The sequence below is a fragment of the Phaethon aethereus genome (assembly GCF_964289735.1).
Source record: "Phaethon aethereus genome assembly, chromosome: 10".
In the NCBI taxonomy this organism is placed as follows: Eukaryota; Metazoa; Chordata; class Aves; order Phaethontiformes; family Phaethontidae; genus Phaethon; species Phaethon aethereus.
The window spans coordinates 6,192,237-6,213,002 of record NC_138586.1 but is presented as its reverse complement, the minus strand read 5'-3'; the positions used below and the strand labels follow the sequence as shown (position 1 = coordinate 6,213,002).

General features: G+C 43.3%; 1 protein-coding gene across 2 annotated transcripts in view; it reads right to left on the bottom strand.

Annotated features, from left to right (window-relative positions):
• Positions 1–20,766, bottom strand: part of TENM1 (teneurin transmembrane protein 1) — a gene marked incomplete at both ends in the record, with an annotated part of 257,520 nt that overhangs the window by 22,030 nt on the left and 214,724 nt on the right. For both annotated transcript variants that reach the window (XM_082004271.1, XM_082004272.1), the window contains 2 exons: positions 699–1,209; positions 2,987–3,353. In XM_082004271.1, the coding sequence (XP_081860397.1) occupies positions 699–1,209; positions 2,987–3,353 (878 nt within the window). The remainder of the gene's footprint in view (positions 1–698; positions 1,210–2,986; positions 3,354–20,766) is intronic.

The window sequence follows — 20,766 nt, the reverse complement described above, 5'->3', positions numbered from 1 at the left end:
ATTATGACAATTAATTATAAATAATGAGAAATCCTGATGCATCGCACCTCTTTATAAATCACAAATGGACTTTCTCTTGGGTTGTTCTCTCTCTGGGACCGGATTGGGATGTTCTGACTGCATCAAAAATCTCCTGAACATCTTGCTTACAAGGCCATTCCTACTCCCCTTACATACAGCCTTTTGCTATTACATATCCTTCTGTTATCATATATCCTCTTCCCCGGCTGATAGAAACAAGTCCACTCTTGTCTTTGAATACTCCTTCCACTGAGGTTCTCAATTGCCTTTGCAACACTCCCTGCTAATTTTCCTCTTTTTGCCTTCCTCGGGGATTTTGCAAATTATTGATTCATATCATAACTTGCCTCTATGTCTTTAGTTACAAAGGATTACACAATTATATTTTCATTTAGAGAAACAGATTCACAGTGATAACGTGCAAATGAAGTATAATTTCAGGCAGTTTCTGCTACACTTAATGGGCACTATGTACAAGCTTTTACATATGACAGGCTTCGGCACTTAAAGAATGGTAGTGTTCCATTGTAAAAGCTTGTGCAACAGCACTACTTGTCCTTTCTCATGCTGTGTTAGTAGCAGAGTGTCTTTTTACATTACTAGAACTGACTAAAAACATTTCAATGTTCATTTAAAATAGGGTTCCTTACATCAGGCATTTAATGTCATGGACTTACTCATAAACTGTTGTCCATCCATTTTCATCGCTTTTGGTTGCTAAAAGCCCCGTGTTTCCAGGATATGTCATCAGAGCCAGGTTGTAGCCTTGGGCATAAACTCTTTTCAGAACCCCATTGCTGCTTATTGTCAGCCAGTACACCTGGCCCCCCGGCACCACGACCCACAGGGGCAGCCCACTCGTGTCTCTGCGGATGTGAACCGAATTCCCATTGCTGCTGGTGATGGTGCCGATATCCCCTTCCCCGCTGTAGGTGAAATTGTAAATGTAGTCCCTCGTTATGAGGTTCAGCGTGTGCAGGTGGGTGCCGTTGACGGTGAACTGATACAGTTCTTGGTCCGCTGGCGAAGCAATCTCATACATATTGGTGTCACTGAGGTGAGCCTTGTTCCGGCTGACTGCACGGATGCGAACATTGCCAAGGTCTGCAATGTACAGTGTGTCATCAGGAGAGACTGCTAGAGAAGAGGGTGCTTTGAGCTTTGCATCTTTGGCATATCCACCATCACCTGGAGGAGAAATGGTAATTTCAGTAATCTGTAATGTCCATATTTAAGCTGATCCGCATAGCCCGACACACTGCTTCTCCTCAGTATCATTTACAGGTCAATAAAACAGTATCTTCTTCCAACTAATTAAATCCATATTATCTATGGTTGGCGCAATTCTAAATCAGTCTCAATGAAGACAAGAATATAAATTATCTAATTTACACCATTTTTGCTAAGGCCAAAACCCTGCTGCTCTGGAAAGCATTAATGGCAAAATTGTGAAAGAAAAAAACCATGATACCTGAAGTTTCATTCCCTCCTATTTGTCTGTTGGCATGTAGTTAAGGTAGAATCATGTTATGGATAAAACAAAGAGAAAATAACCCCCAGTAATTCTACTAAAATGACACTGAAGCAAAGATTAGTTTATACTTATTAAAAGCTCAACAGTATAGGAAAACAAAATAATAGCCAAAAAGGGCCTGAAGAAACCACCCCTTCCAGTATCACTTGAAAATTTACTTGGTTTGTGTATTTTGAGGTTTGAGGAGGATATCTGCATTATCATGGGTTGTATATGCATATCAAAATGACTTTACATGAGCAGGATTTTCTGTAACTAGCAAGAAAGCATATTAAACCTCACTCTTAAGAGAAAAACACATTACTGCTTGTATTGCTCCCCTTCTCCTGACTGAGAAATGAAATTTGGTGGAGATTTTGAGCGTACCTTATGCTTCCTTGGAGACGGACAAAGCAGTTGGTCTTCTGACCCTGCCTTTCACCAGTCCAGCACTGGCATTCATTAGATTTGCCAGTTTTTAATTTGTCAGCACTGGGGGCAGTTTCGCTCAATAGGAACCCTGAACAGGATTCTTTTCAGCACGCGTCTACCACAGCTGTGACTGAAGCTGGCCACACTTGGCAGCGCACATGAAGCTTTGATTATCATTACAACGCTGGGTCAGCAACCCACCTTCTCTGGAAGACCATTTACATTTTTTCCCCTCCATTCTTGACATATTTAATGTTTTCTTGTCAGTAATTAACCTTTTACTTGAAATGGGAGGCTTAAGAATTATGACGACATTATGGAGCTGAACACCGTGGTTCTTAGAGATGACAAGATGACAACATACTGCACACCTCTGTATATGGGAATGCTGTCCTTTGTCCCATTATGAAATATGTTTTTATGAAAAAGAAATTTTGTTTTGATGCATGCAGGAGAGAGGAGCTGCATTGCTGAGAATGTCCAGTGGTGCAGTGCGGGCCTGGCACTTGCTGTGCCAGTTGAAAACACACAAAGGAGAAGAAATTCTGAACACGATGTGTTTGCATTGTTTTACCGGTTGTTCAGTGTGACACAAGAGACGAGAAAGCATAAGCTAGTGTTTTTCACTGGGTACGAAACACCTTGGTACGCTTCTTGGTGAGAAGGGCTGTGGGACCCAGTAGCATTTAGGAGCAATCTGCACTGGGGCTGGTACCATCTTCAACACGGGCAAACATAGCTGACACAGAAAGGCAGACTTGGAGCTGATTTTGAACAGTGTGTAATCTCTGTCTCAAAAGAGGAAAAGCTAAGACCACCCTGAGGGTCCTCCAGTGCCAATTAGAAGACTCACATCTCTACAGCCAGTGGGTTAAATCCACAAAGAGCTGCTGATAAGGTTTTCGGCTTTCCAAGGAAACTGAATCATTGCTCATCTCTCTCCTTCCCCTTGTCACTTCGCTAATCTGCAGCTGTGCCAGGGGCTCTCAACAGATAAGGAAATAACTAGCATTGCCTTACCTGAAAAACAGTCACAATTAGGATCGATCTTGCAGTCACAATCTGATGGGGCTCCAGCGATTATGGAGATCTCACCGTTGGTTGTGACCTGTTGTATACGGTTGATTTTTCTTTCATCTGTCTCTGCAATGTAGAGTATCCCGCTGTGAGACACAGCGATCGCCCTGGCTGACTCCAGGGTGGAATGGATGGCCACCTTGCTGACGATGAAGTGGTCGATGCCTGGCACCTGGCAGTGAATGGGGCGCCCTGCAATAATTCGCACACGCCTGTTCTCAGAGATCTGCAGGACAATGTTGTTGTCCAGGACATATAGTGAATTGTCTAAAGGGTTCACTGTGAGGTCTGTTGGCCACTCTAACCGCACCTGGGAAAAAAAAAAAAATTAAAGGGAAGGCAGGGGAAAAAAAAGAAAAAAGAATGATTAAGACAGTAAGGCAGCTTCATTCAACCACCTCTGATCACCATGTCGTCAAGGCACTCGGTGGATTCACCCAGCACTGCTTCTCTAGTATGTACCTTTAATTGGGTTTGGCAGAAGAAGTTTCAACAAACATACACTTTTCTTCGGTCCAGATCCAGCGTGGAACAAAACTTGATTTGAAAAGTAATGTAGCACCCTCTGAGAGGTATTTGCACAAGTCCATTAAGGTGAGAACTTTATTATACCTATGTAGTCATGCAAATACAAACACACGCTTCATGTCATGCAACATCAGCCAGAAAATTTTCCAGGCCTGAACGTTATTGTTTCAAGGTTGCAGTCAACACTGGCACAGTGGAAAACAGTTAGAGGTTGTCAATGTCCTAACACTTAATTGACTGTTCCTACAAAAGGAAAATGATGTACTAGAAGAGTACGACACATTTCCACAATTTATTTACTAAGCAAGAAACGTTAATAAGACTTATATGCCGTAAGAAATACAAGCTCGTAATTCTTTGTAACATAATAATACACCAGTATATCACACTTCACATGATACAACAGCCAAGCTGTAATTGATTATAATGATTTTGCTTTGGGAATTCAGTATTTCAGTCATGGATTAAGTGAATTCTTCATACTTAAGGTTAGCTTTTTGCCTTTTTCCATGCAGGTGAGAGTGCCAACCAAGCAAACTTTCCAAACCACGCTGGAGGAAATGCTAGGAGAATGACCTCCCTTGTCTGATACCTGTTGCATCAGGATCCGGAGGAATTACACATGCTCCCGGTTAAAGGCGGAGCAGTCTGTCAACCTGAAAGACAACCAGTATGCAGGCTGCTGATTGCAGCACGTACTGGCCAGAGCTGCAAATTCCTCCTGTTGAGAAAGCTCAACAGGCAGTGCAGGCTGGCTGAACTGGGAAACAACAGAGTAGACCGGTCCCTCTCCCCAGCTAATGGCCCGTGGAGGATTTGGACTGCAGCTTATCTATGGAAAGGTCAGAGAACAACTGAGACACCGAGATTGCAAGACAGCCTATTTTTGTCTGTCTCAGGATGCTTTGCTTGTTATCCTTTGTGAAGAGATGGCTGCTTTTATGTGAGTTTTTTTGGACTGAATTTTTCTCTGAATTTTTCTGGACTGCATATTTCAATCATCAGAAGAGAATAAATACCAGGATAAATGTAACGGTTTTATATACTTTATATGTCAAGAGGCTTCTATTATTTCATTTACTGATTTTGTTGCTGGTTTTCCTCATTTTTCCACTGTGCTAATTAAAAGATCTATGAATTTAGAGACTGCAGATGCTAATACAATGCTCAGCACTGAGGAATAACATATGGCGGAGCATGTGGCCATCGCAAGCCACCTGCTCGCCTGGGGTCAGCTCAGGAACCAGGCTGGAGGCCAAGTCTCTCCCTTTCTCAAGCATCAGTGTTTCCTGAATAATCTCATTTCCAGAAGTACATTGCTGTTTTGAGAATCGATGTTTTAATAAAGTGAGGACATTGCGGCTACCGTGTCTCACCCTGCGTGGTTACGTGGTGTACCACACAATTATGATGGCTCACGGAGTAATCGAATTGCTCCTTGTGCCCAGTCCATTTTACTAGACAGCAGAATAACTGGCATTAAGACTAATGCTGTTGGGTTCTAGATCTCTCCTGAACCAGGTGGTAGAGTCCTTCCAAATGATGATAAATGTGGTGAAACAGTTGGAAACAGATTCCTCCTATAAAGGTGCTGATTTCTGTGTGTGTGACTGCCCAGATTCCACCCACTGTGCTAGGGCTGGTTTGTACACTGCTGTTGGCTCACGCTTCAACTGAGAGTTCACTGGGACACCAAATAACTCTTTAGTTAGCATAAAAATCTCCACAAGGCTGTCTTCAGGAAACGTGGAAAAAAACATATTTGCAATGTACCTTTAATGCAGAACGTTCGATTGCTCTATCGAAATAAATGGCTTATTTTTAATGGGAAACAGACACCTTCAACTTTAACAGCCTCCTTCACAGATCGCTCTGCTGTAAAAATAATATTTGATTAACTGTAACTAGATTATTAGTGATAAAAACTTTGGGCTGAAACTATCTATTTTTGCCATAATGACTCTGCATAGCATCTGCCATGTCTTAATAGCTGGTCTTCCTTTGTGGACCAGCCATACTGCCTTTGCCCAGTGAATAATTTGAATTCCTCCCACAGTGCGCATATGCCTGGTGTCTTGCAGATAAACAGGGACTGGTTTGGGTCAAAACAACTTTTTCTCTGGTTGATTTGAGGCTTATTTGGTTTATTGAGATAGAATAATCTTTTATGCAACTGTCCATTTCACTTGCAGAAATGTGCCTAAAGCTTAGTCTTAACAGCTGTTAGCTGCAAGCACATTTGCTTTCATACTGATCACATCTGTAAATCTAGCTGCATTACGGTAAAAATAAATAAAATTTTAGTTGGGAACATCGAAACAATTTTGGTTACTACACCAGAACCATTGCCTAGCGCTCTGCTCTGCAAAGCTCACTGAAGGCATGGCTACAGCTTCTCCTTCCTGGGTTTAGAGTGGTCATGGATGTATTAATGGTTTAATCCCAGGTGAAATATTAAAACTAGCATGTACCTGTCTGGAGATTGCAGCACAAAAACCATCTGCTGCTCACTGCAAGCTTACACACAAACACAAACCCCTGAGGATTCTAATCTGAAGAAGAATTTCACAGATTTAGAAAAAATCTGCACTGTTCTTGTCAGGATGAGACTTCAAGGCATCTTAAACTGGTGTAAGCTGGGGCTGCTGCAGTCCCACCCCATCCCTTCCCCCAGTGCAGCCCCCAGCAGCAAGGCCAGTGTTTATGTGCTCCTACCGAGAGCAGGTTCAGGACAGTTTGCTGGCGAAAAACTAATCACCTAAATCAGCTTAAACCGAAGTGTAACTGCACCCTCAGGTTCGTTGTTACCTTGAACAGTCACCGGTTGTTTCTTTTCTTTTAAAGCAAGCTGCCCTCTGGCAGGTTTCTGAGCGCAAACCATCCGCTGTGCTTCACTCAGAGCCAATAAACACATTACAGAGAAGAACTTTAATTCTCATCAGATATTACTGTGCCTATTAAAAAGTTTTTCCAGGCAAAACCTCAGTTAGGATTAGAATATTAAATCAGTTAATATACTTCTCAATTTGAAGCAGAACTTCATAAACCCCTGTAAAAAGACCTCTCCCATTTATGAATATTTTTCTTGTAACTCAAAACTGGGCCAATTGCAAGTGTTTTGTCTTGTGTTTGACGCGTACTTGCTGGGGCGGCATACAGAAATGGCATTGCCGATTATCCCATTATAAACAGACAAGGTTGGTTCAGTACCAGTCAGTACCTCACATTCTTCACAGACTGAAATTTTCAGGCGACAATTCTGGTTTGGTTCACTGGAGACTGAGCATATGCAATGAAAATCACTGCCGAAACAAGTGAACCCTTGAGCAATGAGACCTTTTGCACGTAAGTATTAACGTGTCAACTTTTCTGGGAATTCTGCATTTAACTGTCAAGATAAAGGCTCCAGCTATATCTAATAATCAGTCTCTGGTTTGAGAAGTGCAAAATTAACACCTACTGGCCTGGCTTTCTAATATGTTTTTTGATGTCAACTGTTCTGGAAAACACAAAGTGTGCGAAGGTGGCTTCAGTTTAAATTAATTTTCACCGGGAGAGCTACATTCAGGCAGTTAAATAGCTCTCAGACCCGAGTGTTTTTTTTTTTTTTTTCCTTTCTTTCTTGCAAAATATGCATGTGCTTGTGTAACTATCTACCTACCTACTTATCTGGTCTGGAAATATATAAACATTTTTCCCACAGCAAAGCTTTACAACTAAAGACATAAGGTGAGTTTTTTGCAAAGTAGCACTGATAGGAGAGCCTGCACTCATACACTTCTTAAACATACACGCCCGCACACGTACACAGATTTTAAGTGTTAGTTTGTGAAGAATACTGCATCACTTTTGGTTTTGACCATATGGCTAAAACTTTGTGCACATTTTGCATGACATTTTACGGCTGTGGCATTTTTGGTGCTATTTTAAACAAATCAGATCAAACAAATTCTACCATTCCTATCAAAGTAAGGAAAAGTAAAAAGAGGGAAAAATTTATCCTTGTGTGCAGATGCAGGTTTCAAGAGCTTAACTGTTTGGTTGCGGAGGTGAATTTCACTGGGATAAGTTTCATTTATCATTGATTAAAAGGCTGCATAATTCCCTAAAAAGGCTCCACCATTGCTTTGACTTCTTGCCATGCATTGCTCGTGTATTTTGAATCAATTTCATGTAGTAGCATGAAATTCATGCCAAAATTTTTCTGAGAGTCCTGACTGATGGATTACTTCGTTTCTGTACGGCTCAGCTTCACGTGCTTCTGTTTATGCTACCTTTGGCTTTATTTAGCTCCACGATACGCATTTGCAGACCTGACCATAACATCCTCCATATTTCTCTTTTGCTGCTCGCTTCCTTTTTTCATCTCCTCTTTTTTATACACACTTCAGCTGTTGTTTCCAGGCCAAACCCTTTTACTCACCACCACGTCCTTATAAACAGCATTTTTCTCTCCTCCCACCCAAGCCCTTCTTTTCCTTCCTTCTGCGAGACAAGTGGCTCCGAGGAAGGACTCGCACGGCGGTCCATCGGGAGCGAACGGGTAGTTCACAAGGCTGAAGGAGACCAGTTCTGCTTCCCTGAACTTTTTACAGGATGTCTCACTACATGTATTTCTCTCTATTTTCTCACAGTTGACAACCATAGATATTTTTTCATCATTTTCTGTCAGTTTGCTCTCACTTCTGGGCTCTTTCTTTTGTTGACACTGACACTGTCAGCTCCTCTCAGCAGCTTAGCTCCTTTCTTAATGGCACACAGAGATGCAATTCGGCTCCTGCGGTCTGACATTGGGGAACTCTTCCCCGCGGTGGGATTACAGCCTCCTTCCATGCTGGAGCAGCCTTTGTTTCTCACGCTCCTTCTGCTGTGTATTATAAAATTCAGAATTATACAGTTCAGCTGTAGCAATTCCTGCTCTAAACTTTACAAACGTTGCTCTCTGTGTTCATCGTTCCCCAGTGAAAAACCCAAATAAATGAGTTTTGCAGCCTAACGACTGCCGTTTTCTGCCCTGGGCCAGGCAAGCACCAGGGGCACATTTACCGATGCAGCTCAGAGGTCTGAGGCCGGCGGTTCTCCAGCATCACGGCTCCGGCAATGCCCCGGCAACCTGCCTTTGCTGTCAATTATTTCCAGCGGATGAGGGACCCAGCGCGGGAACACGAAGGCACAGCACCACCCCGATGGTTTTCACTGCTTGCCACAAGATTTGCTATGCTCTCGCTTTCCAGCTCTCTTCTTCTTTCATAATTTCTTTGTTACGATTTTTTCTGCTTCACAACTTCAAAGACCATATGAGGAATCTTGAGTCTACTAAATCGATAGGAAAAGTTGATTTCTGTGGGGACAGGTTTCACACTGTCTTTATTTAATAATAGAGGGAATATTATCCAGAATCATATAAGCCCATTGACTATGAAAATCAATGGGACCTAGATTCCTAAGCCGTTTAAGTCTGTTTAAACATGGTGCCCATGGTTTATACAGGCTATGAAAGAAATATTTTGTTAAATGCTCAGAAGGAATTAACAAAGTATTTTGAGCGGGCTGGTACCTCTGAGAGGAGGAATCTTAGACTCTTCAATTAAAATATCTCAAAATAGACCACAAATTTGAATCTAACCCAAACACGCCTCCAGTGCTGGAGTGGGAATAGATGTCCTCCAAACATACTGTTGCAGTTAATTTGCATGGCCAAACGGAGGGAGTGGGACCAGGTGGAAATCTAGCTAACAACAGGCCTGCTTCCATTTTGCCTCACTTTCTGACTTGCGCTTCCAGGTCCCGTGCTTGTCAGACGAGGCGGCACAAAAGTAAGGTTGCATAAATCTTAATAAATCTCTCACTAGTTTTGGCTTCATCTTTCCATTTTGGGCTCAGAAGTTCTGGATACAGAAAGCCAGTGTGCTGCCAATGCAGAAAAGGTGGGAGGAAGATCGTGAAATGCTTTAATTGAGACTAATTAAAAGCTGTTTGAGAACAGTGGAGGCTGGAGCTAGTCTGTTATGGTGTCTTTTGCTTCCAATAACTACTGAGGTTCATAAAAGCATCTGGCCTGAAAACTGAGAGGAAGAGAGGATACATAGAAATGAAATTTCCAAAACTGAAGCAAGCAAAAAAAGCGAAAAAGCCCTGCCTTTGAGCAACACTAGCCGCTGTGAATATATCACCCAAATACTCTGGCTCTGCCCTGAATCCCGAGTCAAACTCAAAATTAAAATCTAAATTAAATTCTTGAAATTAATACTTCCTACAGATTTGTGCCCAGGAAACCATCTCTGACAACAGCACTGCTCCTAAGGGCAGCCAGGGCTGGGCAGAAAGGGAGGCTGGGGGAAGCGAGGGATGAGGAGCCGCTGCCAGGAGGCTGCCAGCCGGGCACGGGGGAGCCACAACTGCCGCCTCGGCCGGATCAGGGCTGCAAAAACACGGTCCTGCAAGGACCAGGACAAATCCTAACTCCACAGCTTCCACAAGAAAATGCAAATTCACTTCTGTGATTTAAGCTTTCCCTTAAGAGTTGCACCATTAAGCTCACACACACAACTTCTGCAACTGAAAGAAGGAAGGATGGGAAAAATAGATATTCTGCAATTCATGTTTATGGCAGGGCATCTTCTGTGGCAAATTCCTACAACAATACACAATTCAATAGTAACAGCCGTTTTGAATCCATTCTAAGAGTGAACTAATTCTTTACTAAACTGTAGCAGAGAGCTAAAGCAAAACAACTATAGAAAATTTTGATTTTTATCTTTAAATTATACATATTTTTTTCACATGAATATAAAAAATTCTAGGCAGACAAAGCAACTGAAGTAACTTGAGCCCTCACTTTTACAGAAATTAGCACCAGGATTAATTGTTATCAGGACATGATTTTCTGCAACTAATTTTTCACAAGTATTTACACAATAGATATTTCAACTGAGCAAAATGAATGTAATCTAACTAGCTGTCCTGCTGCACTGAAAGCAAAGACGTACTGCTGTTAGACTTCAAATAGCTAATCAAAAAATTAGGCATCTTGCATTTTGCAGAGCAAACAAGACAACTGCATTCCATGCAGCAATCCTTCTGTGTAAGTATTTACATTGATTAGATACGCGCACGAAAACGCACTGGGGAGCGTTTGATTCTAGTCTGAGGCTGTAAGCAGGCACTCGTCAGCCAAGAGCATCAGTTACTGCTGTGATGCATATTTGGATATGCATTATCAGACCGTGCCAAAAAAACTTACAAGGGTAAAGTTTAGGACTAATATTTTTCAAGCGAAATTCAAGAAATACCACTCAACTAAATAATTTAGCTCAAGCCTGGGATGGATACAACCTGGATGTAAAAGGAGAGGCACTCGCTTTTCTTGCCTTCCAAAGAGGCTCGAGACAAAGATTTTAAAAGTGCACCTGAAATTAGGTTTCCAACGGGTTCCTAATCAGATAGCTAAATAAAGTTTTTGATTTTCAGTAGCTGAGCTCTAGATCTAGAAAGGTATGAAAGGCTCCAGACCTAGAAGGGCTCAGGAAAGCTCTACAAAGCCTTTTCCAAAACAACAACAACAAAAAAAACAGGGGTGAGGGACAGGGACATGCAGGAGGGCCTGGAAGGGGTCCCTGGAAAGTTCTGTATTCAGAAAGGGCCCATAAGAACGCTGGCTCTAGAAAAGGCTGCTGAGCTAGAAAGGGCTGCAGAAGGGCTCTGGAGAAGTGCTAGGTAGGCTCTGCGAAAAAGCTCTAAAAGGCTTCCAAACCATCCCAGGGAAAAGATCTAGGGAGTCTCTAGATGTGCTCCGGAAGGTATGGATGCCCACCCACCACCCCTTCCCCCAGCTCCGAGAAGCTCTGGATCTAGAAAGGCCCCAGATCTACAAAGGGACTAGATGTCTTCATAAAGGCTCTCGACATCTCTACCAAAGGTCTAGATCTTTGGATTTCAGGCTCTCAGCAATTTCTAGGTCGAGAAAGCAAGAGAAATCTCTAGGCAGTGCTAGATCTAGAAACGTCCTTTTAAAAAGTCTTCTCTTCTTTATGCCTTCAAAACAAATCAAAAAAGACTGAAACAAATAGCATTAAGTTATAAATCCTTCTGGATGGCAGCATACAAAAATCATTGCACAATGAAATTAGTTCCTCATGACTAGGCTACTCATACCAAGTTTCAACCATTTGACCTTTCCTGATTCCCCAAATTTTTGGCATACCTTTCATGAGCCACCCAACACACTTATATACATAGTTCAGGATAGTAATAGCAAAAAACCTGCTGGTTTTGTTGTCACTATTGATATGGACAAAGAAATATAACTCCAAACAGGCAACAAAAATCGAAGAAAAAAGAAATACATATGGATGGAGGACCTGAAGGGTTTTACATCGTATCATGACTTTCCCCAGTTCTCGCCAGAGACAGCTACACGCTGTTCAGTTTCCCATTTTGCTTTGAGCAGTTGATTGAACGGCTATTGAGTGATGTTCAGACATTTATGATTTTCCTGCAATGTGACCTACATTGCTAAACTTCATAAATTTATTCTCTAAGGCAGTGTATCATTTTGCATGCCATCGCCATCCCAAAGGAATCTATCAGCAGGAGATGAGGCCCAGTTTGTAAAAGCTGAATGTCCTTCAGACATTTTTAGCTAATTTGTTTGTAAATGGGAGTGTTATTGTCAGTGTAACATACTGCATAAAACGGCGCTCTCTCATTCCGTTTGTGCCTCTCTCTGTAGCCTGAGCTTCATAAAGCACAGCTATAAATGCAACTTCTGTATGGCATGCCACAAATGGCTACAACCACTTTCTGTCTTGACATTTGCATTCTTTTCTCCTCTGCTGACACAGTGTCGTTTCATTTTTTTTTTCCTTGGCAGAAACAAGGGTAGAAAAGATGCCGAAGCAAACACGGCATCATGCAGAGGGGAAATCGGGCATTCTTAGCTGTCGTTGCCCAGGCTGCAGTTCCTGCCACGTTACCTTCTGTGGCTGTTGCAGCTCACTTTCGTTTGACTTCAGCAGCTTGTAAGCATAACTCAGGGCAAACTTAGTCCTAATAATAATACTGGAGGTATCACTAATACCTCCAAAGCGACACTTCCTGGTACTAAAACCTTTTCAGTCTTTGTTTACAACCAGTTTTGAGACCTGAGAAGTACCCAGGCAGCCAGGGAACAACACCCTCTGGAGTTCCCTCGTGCTGACATGCTTCAAAGCCCTGCCCTTCCTAAGCTGTTATTATTACAGTGTTGTTTTGACAGGATCTGCAGACCTTCCGGTTCCCCTTAGCACCTGGAGCAATTTCCAGGCCAGAAGTACCACTGTGCTGGATTTTTTGACTCCCTTTCTGCTGGTTATTGCAGTACAATGTTTTCAGTCACACAACCATACCCACATTTTCTTTTACAGCTTTGAAATGCGGCAGTTTGCAGCTATGTAAAGCTTCAGTGACCTGACAATAGAATTAAATGCCTATATCGCTTTTTTCACTTACACTGGTTTTATGCCTTGAATTCTGTAAGCTTTCTCCTGATCTGTGCTGTTGTGAAGACAGACCAGGAGTCCAAAGACCAGCCCTCACTCCTCCAAGATGTAGGACAATCTTCCTCCGACCTAGTCAATGCAAGAGTTTCCATCCCAGCAGCGTGCGACATCTCTGCAGGAAGGACGCCACGAGCTCTGGTGACTGCTGGCCTCAAACCTGCCCTGTACTCAAACTCCAGATTTGTGCCAGCCCATTTGGTCTCCCTCCCCCTAACGCCGTGCAACACTTCCAAATGCCCAAACCAGAATACACCGGGCAATGCGAAAGACTTGGAATAGAGGTGGAAAAGACAGCTCCATGCAAAGCTCAATTATTATAGTTATTCACTTTATAACACCCAGACCCTGTCACATGTGTGGGAGGTCCCCTACCCCATAGATGTGTGAAGGGTTGGTGGGTGAGAGGAGGAGAGCAACACACACAAAGTACCAGCCCTGACAATCTTAAAAAAAATGGCTAATGTAGGATTTGCCTTCATCAAAGCAGGTATTTCTTAAATCACAGGCAGTCATTGTTATTAGTGGATGTGGATGAACAACTGAATTAAAAGAAAAGGAGGGGCATTGTCTGCTCAGCCTGCCTCTGCACGCTCCCACCACCATCGACATTCCCTTCTCAGCAGATCTCCCTGGGGCTTGGACTCCAGGATGTCAGGGACCAGCTTTCACTACCCCATTTCTTATGGTAGCTCTGCAATATAGGTAGAAACCACATATATATGTAAGTATATAGACATAGTTATAGATAGGTATACATTATCTGTGTGTGTATATATATCCTTCTTGCATACATTTTGCCCACTACGTCTCCTCAACAGATGAAAAAAGTCCGATGTAGTCACTGATGTATCTCAACCCCTCGCAGACTGCCACCAGTCTGGCGAAGCTGCGCTGAACAGTTTCAGCAGCCTAATTCAGCGCAGCAGGTAGAAGGCCTCTGCCACAAATAACTCACCAGCTAGCCTCCAGCCTACTGAAACCATATTCATATGAGAGAGAGAATCAAAGCCTGCTTGTGCACGAAGAATAAAAAGTGAAGCAACCAGGTAAGTTGGCTGCTTGGGAAAGACTGACATTAGAGCCTCAAAAGGAACCAGGCTTCTCGGCTGGGAGCCCCTTCCCCAGAGAGCTAAAAGGGGATCAGGTGCTCGGGGTGCTGCGCAGCGTGCCAGAGCCTCAGCCAGGCGAGGATGGTGGGCCAGCTGGAGGAAGCCCGGGGGTGGCAGGGCAGCTTGGATGTGCCGGTGTTGCTGGGTGGGTATGTATGGGAGCTTTGTGCACGCGCAGGCAGCATTTGGTGAGCGTGGAGGTTTCTGTTAGTTGCAGAGGTGCGCCTGAGAGCACCCAGACTCGGGGCTGTGCTCCTGTCTTCTTGCCAGCCATCCGATTCTTACAGAAGATTCTTCCTTCTTGCAATTTCTCATTAGAAACACATGATTAAAAAACAAATTTAAATCTGGCTCTGTATAGAAAAAGTAAGAGAAAAGTCATGAGCAGAGGTCTGTCAGGTCTCCTTCATTCCACCATCAAGCATCTAACACCCCTGCCTCAACAATCAAAAGAAAAGGATGCAATCGCTGGAAGAGTTGATTAAAATGCACAGAGTCTTTTACTCAGTAGTGCATTATTTATGGCCGACAATTGAAACAAATTGCTGTGTTGCAGGTGACCAAGATAATAAGAGCACTTGGGCTTTAAGGAAGAACCCGCAGTGTGACTTCATCACATGCTATCTCACTTCTATGACTAATATTTCAAATTCAGTGATAGAATAATTTGATTAGCATATAAATTAGCTGTGATGAAACCATCCTGCTTTTGGTTTGATATTCTAAAAAACACATTATACACCTACCGGTTTGATTCGTGAGCTCTCAACAGACTTTTTTCCACCTGAGCTCCTAATCCTATGAGCCTCTTTTCTCTCAGTTCCTGTTAGAGAAAGGCTACTTAACCTCTACCCCTGGGAAAAGATTATTTTATCTTCTACCTGAAGATCCTTTTTTAAAAAGGCTTTCAGCTTGGTTTTGCTCCAAAGAAATACTAGCGATGCTTGTTCCTGTATATGCTATTATGGTTGGAACAATTTTGCATAGGCTTATGGTTTCCGAAGACTAACAATTAATTGAGGCGAGTGGCTTGTTTTTGAAAAGGTTTGAAACTGTCTCAGTAAAGGCTCTGTCCATTACCTGTTTTGGCCTATTTTTCAGAAACACATACATTCTCTTAGGATACAGTTGCTCCTCGCTACACACTCGCCACTCACTACCCTTTCAATTAAGTTTGGAAAAGCACCCAGCGAGAAGCCCCAGTTCCACTGAAGTCGGTGGCAAACCAGTTGCTGATTTCGCTGGGGTGGTGACTTGCACTCTAGTTAGCTTCGCTGGTACTCCAGCAAAGCCGGAGAAGAAAGAACATTAAGTTAAGCAGCAGAGTAAAAAGAACCAGAGAGTAAGACAACTTTACACTGGAAAAAAATACCAGCTTTTCTGGGCTCCTTCATGCAGCGAAACATAGAAAAAAATAATAATAAAGATCTTTTCTAAAAAGAAAAAAACTCTGAAAGTCTTCTGTAAGGGAAGACCACAAACTAAAATTAAAGGGCCTATAAGTTGTCATTTCTGCTTTGTGTGCTTTTTGTTCGGCGATTTCACAAATACACATAAAACTTATTTCTGCAAAGCACTGAGAAACACAGTTCAGAGATTTGGAATAATTATGAAACTTTAATTACACGTAACTAGAACAGTGTTATCAAAAGCCTCACACAGACAGAGGCCTAAGAGTAAATCAATAGCAGGGGTAGTTTTGCAATACTTAGCTACAGCGAAAACAAAGTTGTTGCTTTCTGATGGCAGGCAGCTCTCTCTCTGACGCAATTAGAATATTACGCATATAATGTTAAAAAAGCCAATGAAAAAGCATTTTACTTTTACAAGAATGCAGTATATACCGCTGGGTATGTAGAGAAACACCTAAAGGGATAGTGGGTCTTCCTCCGACCTGCAATACTAATTAATTAATAGGTTCCACGTAATCCTGCGGTTGCTTTGTGATACCCTACTCTGAACCTGGCTTACAAGTACTTCAGCCTAGAATCAATTTGTTTTTTATGCTGGCAGCTCGCTCCCCCTGTTTCTCACCCATTCATCACATCATATTTTTGTCTTTCACATTTTCCTTTCCTGCCTCCAAACGTACCCAGTGAAAGTTCTGTTCAGGCTGTGCTTGCTCCAATGAGCAGACCCTCATCGCTGCTTTCAAGTGAGGTCAGCATGTCCTGGGAGCTTTTTGTTCTGCTCAAAAGGCTTCCACAATGCCACTGAAGCATATTGTGCCCGTGCAGCTGCTGGTGGGGAGCGCCTGCAGCACTTGTGACTGCGGGAGCAATGTCAGCATTTGCATTTTTGAGATATATACTACATTTTCAAGCAATTCTGCTCATCTTTACTCATGCTTCCCAGCATTCTGTCTCTCGCTTCATTATTTCAAGTAGTTCCTCAACAGCATTACTTGTTGCTCTCTCCCCTCTCCTCCATCATTCAAAGTAGGCTGTGCAGGACATGGCATTCTTGCCATGTATGGCTTGCCTTTAAAACCTCTTCTAGAAATCTGCCTTTTAATTTGACCTATGCAAGCAAATTGCCTATGTAAGTAACACTGTCACATTTTCATAAGGGAGCAAAGCATTTTGCAGTGTCACTGGAGTTTATGTGAAGCAACACAATATAGATGGTTCCCTCACATGGAGAACTGCTGAACAAAGGCTGATGAAGTGCAAATGTCAAGAAAAAGTCTTCAAACCAGACCTTTCATTTTGGAACACAGCGGTGACAGTTATTAACACCATCAATCAGGCCAGAGCTATTGCTTTGGCACAGGCTCATGCCTAGCGGGACTGACATCAGCAAGAGAGCAAGGCCATGGTTACAGGCTAAGAGACAGCTCTTGGGATTCATTTTCTGCTGCCTTGCAAATGTCTGGTCTCTGTATTTGCAGGGACTGTGCTCAAGATTGGTTTAAACAGTTCCCAAATACTAACTGCTACCACTAGTACAGATATAAATGACCCGAGGTTCAGAGTGGTGGAAATTCAGCCCACATATTTCTCATGGGAGGAAAGATGCAGGAGGAAATTGCAAGATGGTAGAAATATCTGCTAATTCTCCCCTTGGCTTTCACCACAGCAACGGAGGCAGAAGAGAAGCGAAGCTTATCACTCAAGCTGAGCTGAAGTGTTTTTACTTTCACACAAAACCTCCCACAACGTCAATATAACTTCTATGAACACTGGATCTAATGAAGTCTGGTTTCCTAAGGACTTCCGTCTCATGGCTGACTGACTTGGGAGTTTAATAAGATCCCAGCACCAAATGAAGCTTTTCCTGTCAATGGAGCATTTATTAGATCCTGAGTGGAACCTCTGGAGTTTAATAAAAGAAAACTCATGCTGCGATATTTCCTTTTGAAAGGGCACTTCAGGGCTCTCTCCTCCAACTGGATTAAATTTTTTATGGAACGTGTAGGAATTTACTTGCTGTGAAGGCTGGTGTTCCTCTACAAATTTGTTCGAAATTGGCACAAAATTTTGATTTGTTGCGAGGAAGAGAACACTGACGGACAGACATACCCACAAAATAGGCTTGCCAATGTGACGCCCGTCTACAAGAAAGGCCGGAAGGAGGATCCTGGGAACTACAGGCCTGTCAGCCTGACCTCTGTACCAGGGAAGATTATGGAGCGGTTGGTCTTGAGAGTGCTCACAGGGCATCTGCAGGACAACCAAAGGATCAGGCCCAGCCAGCATGGGTTCATGAAAGGCAGGTCCTGCTTGACCAAGCTGATCTCCTTCTATGACCAGGTGACCCGCCTAGTGGATGAGGGAAAGGCAGTGGACGTTGTCTACCTGGACTTTAGTAAAGCCTTTGACAGCGTCTCCCACAGCATTCTCCTGGAGAAACTGGCGGCTCGTGGCTTAGACGGGTTTACTCTTCGCTGGGTGAGGAACTGGCTGGATGGTCGAGCCCAGTGAGTTGTGGTGAACGGCGTTAAATCCGGCTGGCGGCCGGTCACAAGCGGTGTTCCCCAGGGCTCGGTTCTGGGGCCAGTCTTATTCAATATCTTTATTGACGATCTGGATGAGGGAATTGAGTGCTCCCTCAGTAAGTTTGCAGATGACACCAAGTTGGGTGGGAGTGTTGATCTGCTGGAGGGTAGGAGGGCTCTGCAGAGGGATCTGGACAGGCTGGATCGATGGGCAGAGGCCAACTGTATGAGGTTTAATAAGGCCAAGTGCAGGGTCCTGCACTTTGGCCACAACAACCCCATGCAATGCTACAGGCTTGGGGAGGAGTGGCTGGAGAGCAGCCCGGCCGAAAGGGACCTGGGGGTGCTGGTTGACAGCCGGCTGAATATGAGCCGGCAGTGTGCCCAGGTGGCCAAGAAGGCCAACAGCGTCCTGGCCTGTATCAGGAATAGTGTGGCCAGCAGGAGCAGGGAAGTGATTGTGCCCTTGTACTCGGCACTGGTGAGGCCGCACCTTGAATACTGTGTTCAGTTTTGGGCCCCTCACTACAAGAAGGATGTTGAGGTGCTGGAGCGTGTCCAGAGAAGGGCAACGAAGCTGGTGAGGGGTCTGGAGCACAAGTCCTATGAGGAGCGGCTGAGGGAACTGGGGTTGTTTAGTCTGGAGGAGGCTGAGAGGAGACCTTATCGCTCTCTACAACTACCTGAAAGGGGGTTGTGGCGACGAGGGTGTTGGTCTCTTCTCCCAAGTAACTAGTGATAGGACGAGAGGAAATGGCCTCAAGTTGCGCCAGGGGAGGTTTAGATTGGATATTAGGAAAAATTTCTTCACTGAGAGGGTGGTCAGGCATTGGAACAGGCTGCCCAGGGAGGTGGTGGAGTCGCCATCTCTGGAAGTGTTCAAAAAATGTGTGGATGTGGCGCTTCAGGACATGGTTTAGGGGACATGGTGGTTCTGGATTAATGGTTGGACTTGATGATCTTAAAGGTCCTTTCCAACCTAGTGATTCTGTGATTCTGTAATATGTGCTCTCACTTGCTACCAATAACCAGGCTAAAAAATTTCTGTATACCCTAGGGATGCAGCAAACACTACAAGAGTGTGCACATTTGAGAAACAGAGCAACCTAGAGATGCCTCTGATCTAGACCAGGATCAATCCCAGATTCAGCAGGCAATGAAACAGAATGATGATCCCCTCTTTTTCCACCTTTCGCTCTCCATCCCAGTCTCTTCCCTTGGCACTGCTGTTGCGGCTTGTGGCCAGGAGGCTCTGCCACAGGTCCTGCTTGCGGGGTGGTCTCCCCGGCCAGCCCACAGCTGGTGCAAGTTCAGAAAGCAGTCAGCACTGCAGCAAGTCGAGAACTCAGTAGGAGTATTTTAGACCAAAGCTTATGCCCCTGATTTACAGTACCTACATAGTCTTCCTACGCAAAGGGTATGGGGAGGGGGTGAGATGTAGCGGGTAATTCTGTTCTCTTCAGCTGGGCTTCAATTTGGCAGAAGGAGGTATTCAGTAGACCGTACAGCTGGGAGTTCATGTAGCTCAATCCATGGGGCCTCCAGCTCAGATGCAAAAGTTCAACATAGGTTTATGAAACATTTAATTAACCTACAACAAAACAGCTTCCAAAGAACAAATGAAGACTGGGAACCAGACCTAGAAGAAGCCAAGGATTGAGCAACAGGGGCACCCAACTGGAAAGTCCAGCATTCAGATTCTGGGCGCTGTAGATTACTGTGGTGAACATTAAAAATCGCAGAACATGTGAAGACCAACACCACCTTTTGATATTCTTGAAAATCATTTTGCCTTTAAAATTTAGCTCATGTTCCAGTATTCAGGGTTTCAGGGGCAGCATTTTCAAAAAATATGACCACCTCTATCAGAATGAAAGATACTGGAATAACTGATTTTAATGTAGGTGTCTGCTAAAATCCTGGCACCAGTGTTGAGTATATACACATATATATTCATAAACCTAGGTCTGAATAGCCGTTTTCTTTAGATTTACTCTTTATTAACTAATTGAAGAACACTAAAATAATCTGTGCTGAGAAGAAAAGTCATCCAAGTTTTGTACATGCTGAAACAGTACTGAGAACGCTGGTGTACCATATAAACACCTCAACCGAATGTCCTTTTCCTTCTAAATTCAGATTAACATGATTAACATCTTCACAGTGAAGTATGAGATTGAAGTAATTAGTCAGAGCTTGGTGGTTTATTTGCCACAACATTTAATCTTTCAACCCCAGCTGTCCTTCCCTCCCCTTGTTATGAATGCAGAATACTATGCTTAAGAATGAGAAGGTGGTGACTAACAAACACAGAATGATTAATAAGAAGTGTTTCCATCAAAACTGATATTGGAATAAATGATTAAACCCTTTCATAATCAACTCATTTATTAAAGTGAATGTTTTAAAGTGAAAGCTTGTCATTTATGGTTGTTTTCGCAATGGGCAGTTATTCAAGTGTTTACTTCAAGAGTACTTTTTTGTACTTTGGTAAATCAAGAAATATTGATTTTGAGCAAGTCGTTGATTTTATTGTCAGAACAAATTTAGCTTTGAGAATTGATTTTATTAACCTATTTCATAAGTCCCTCTAAATGCACAATTTGTGAG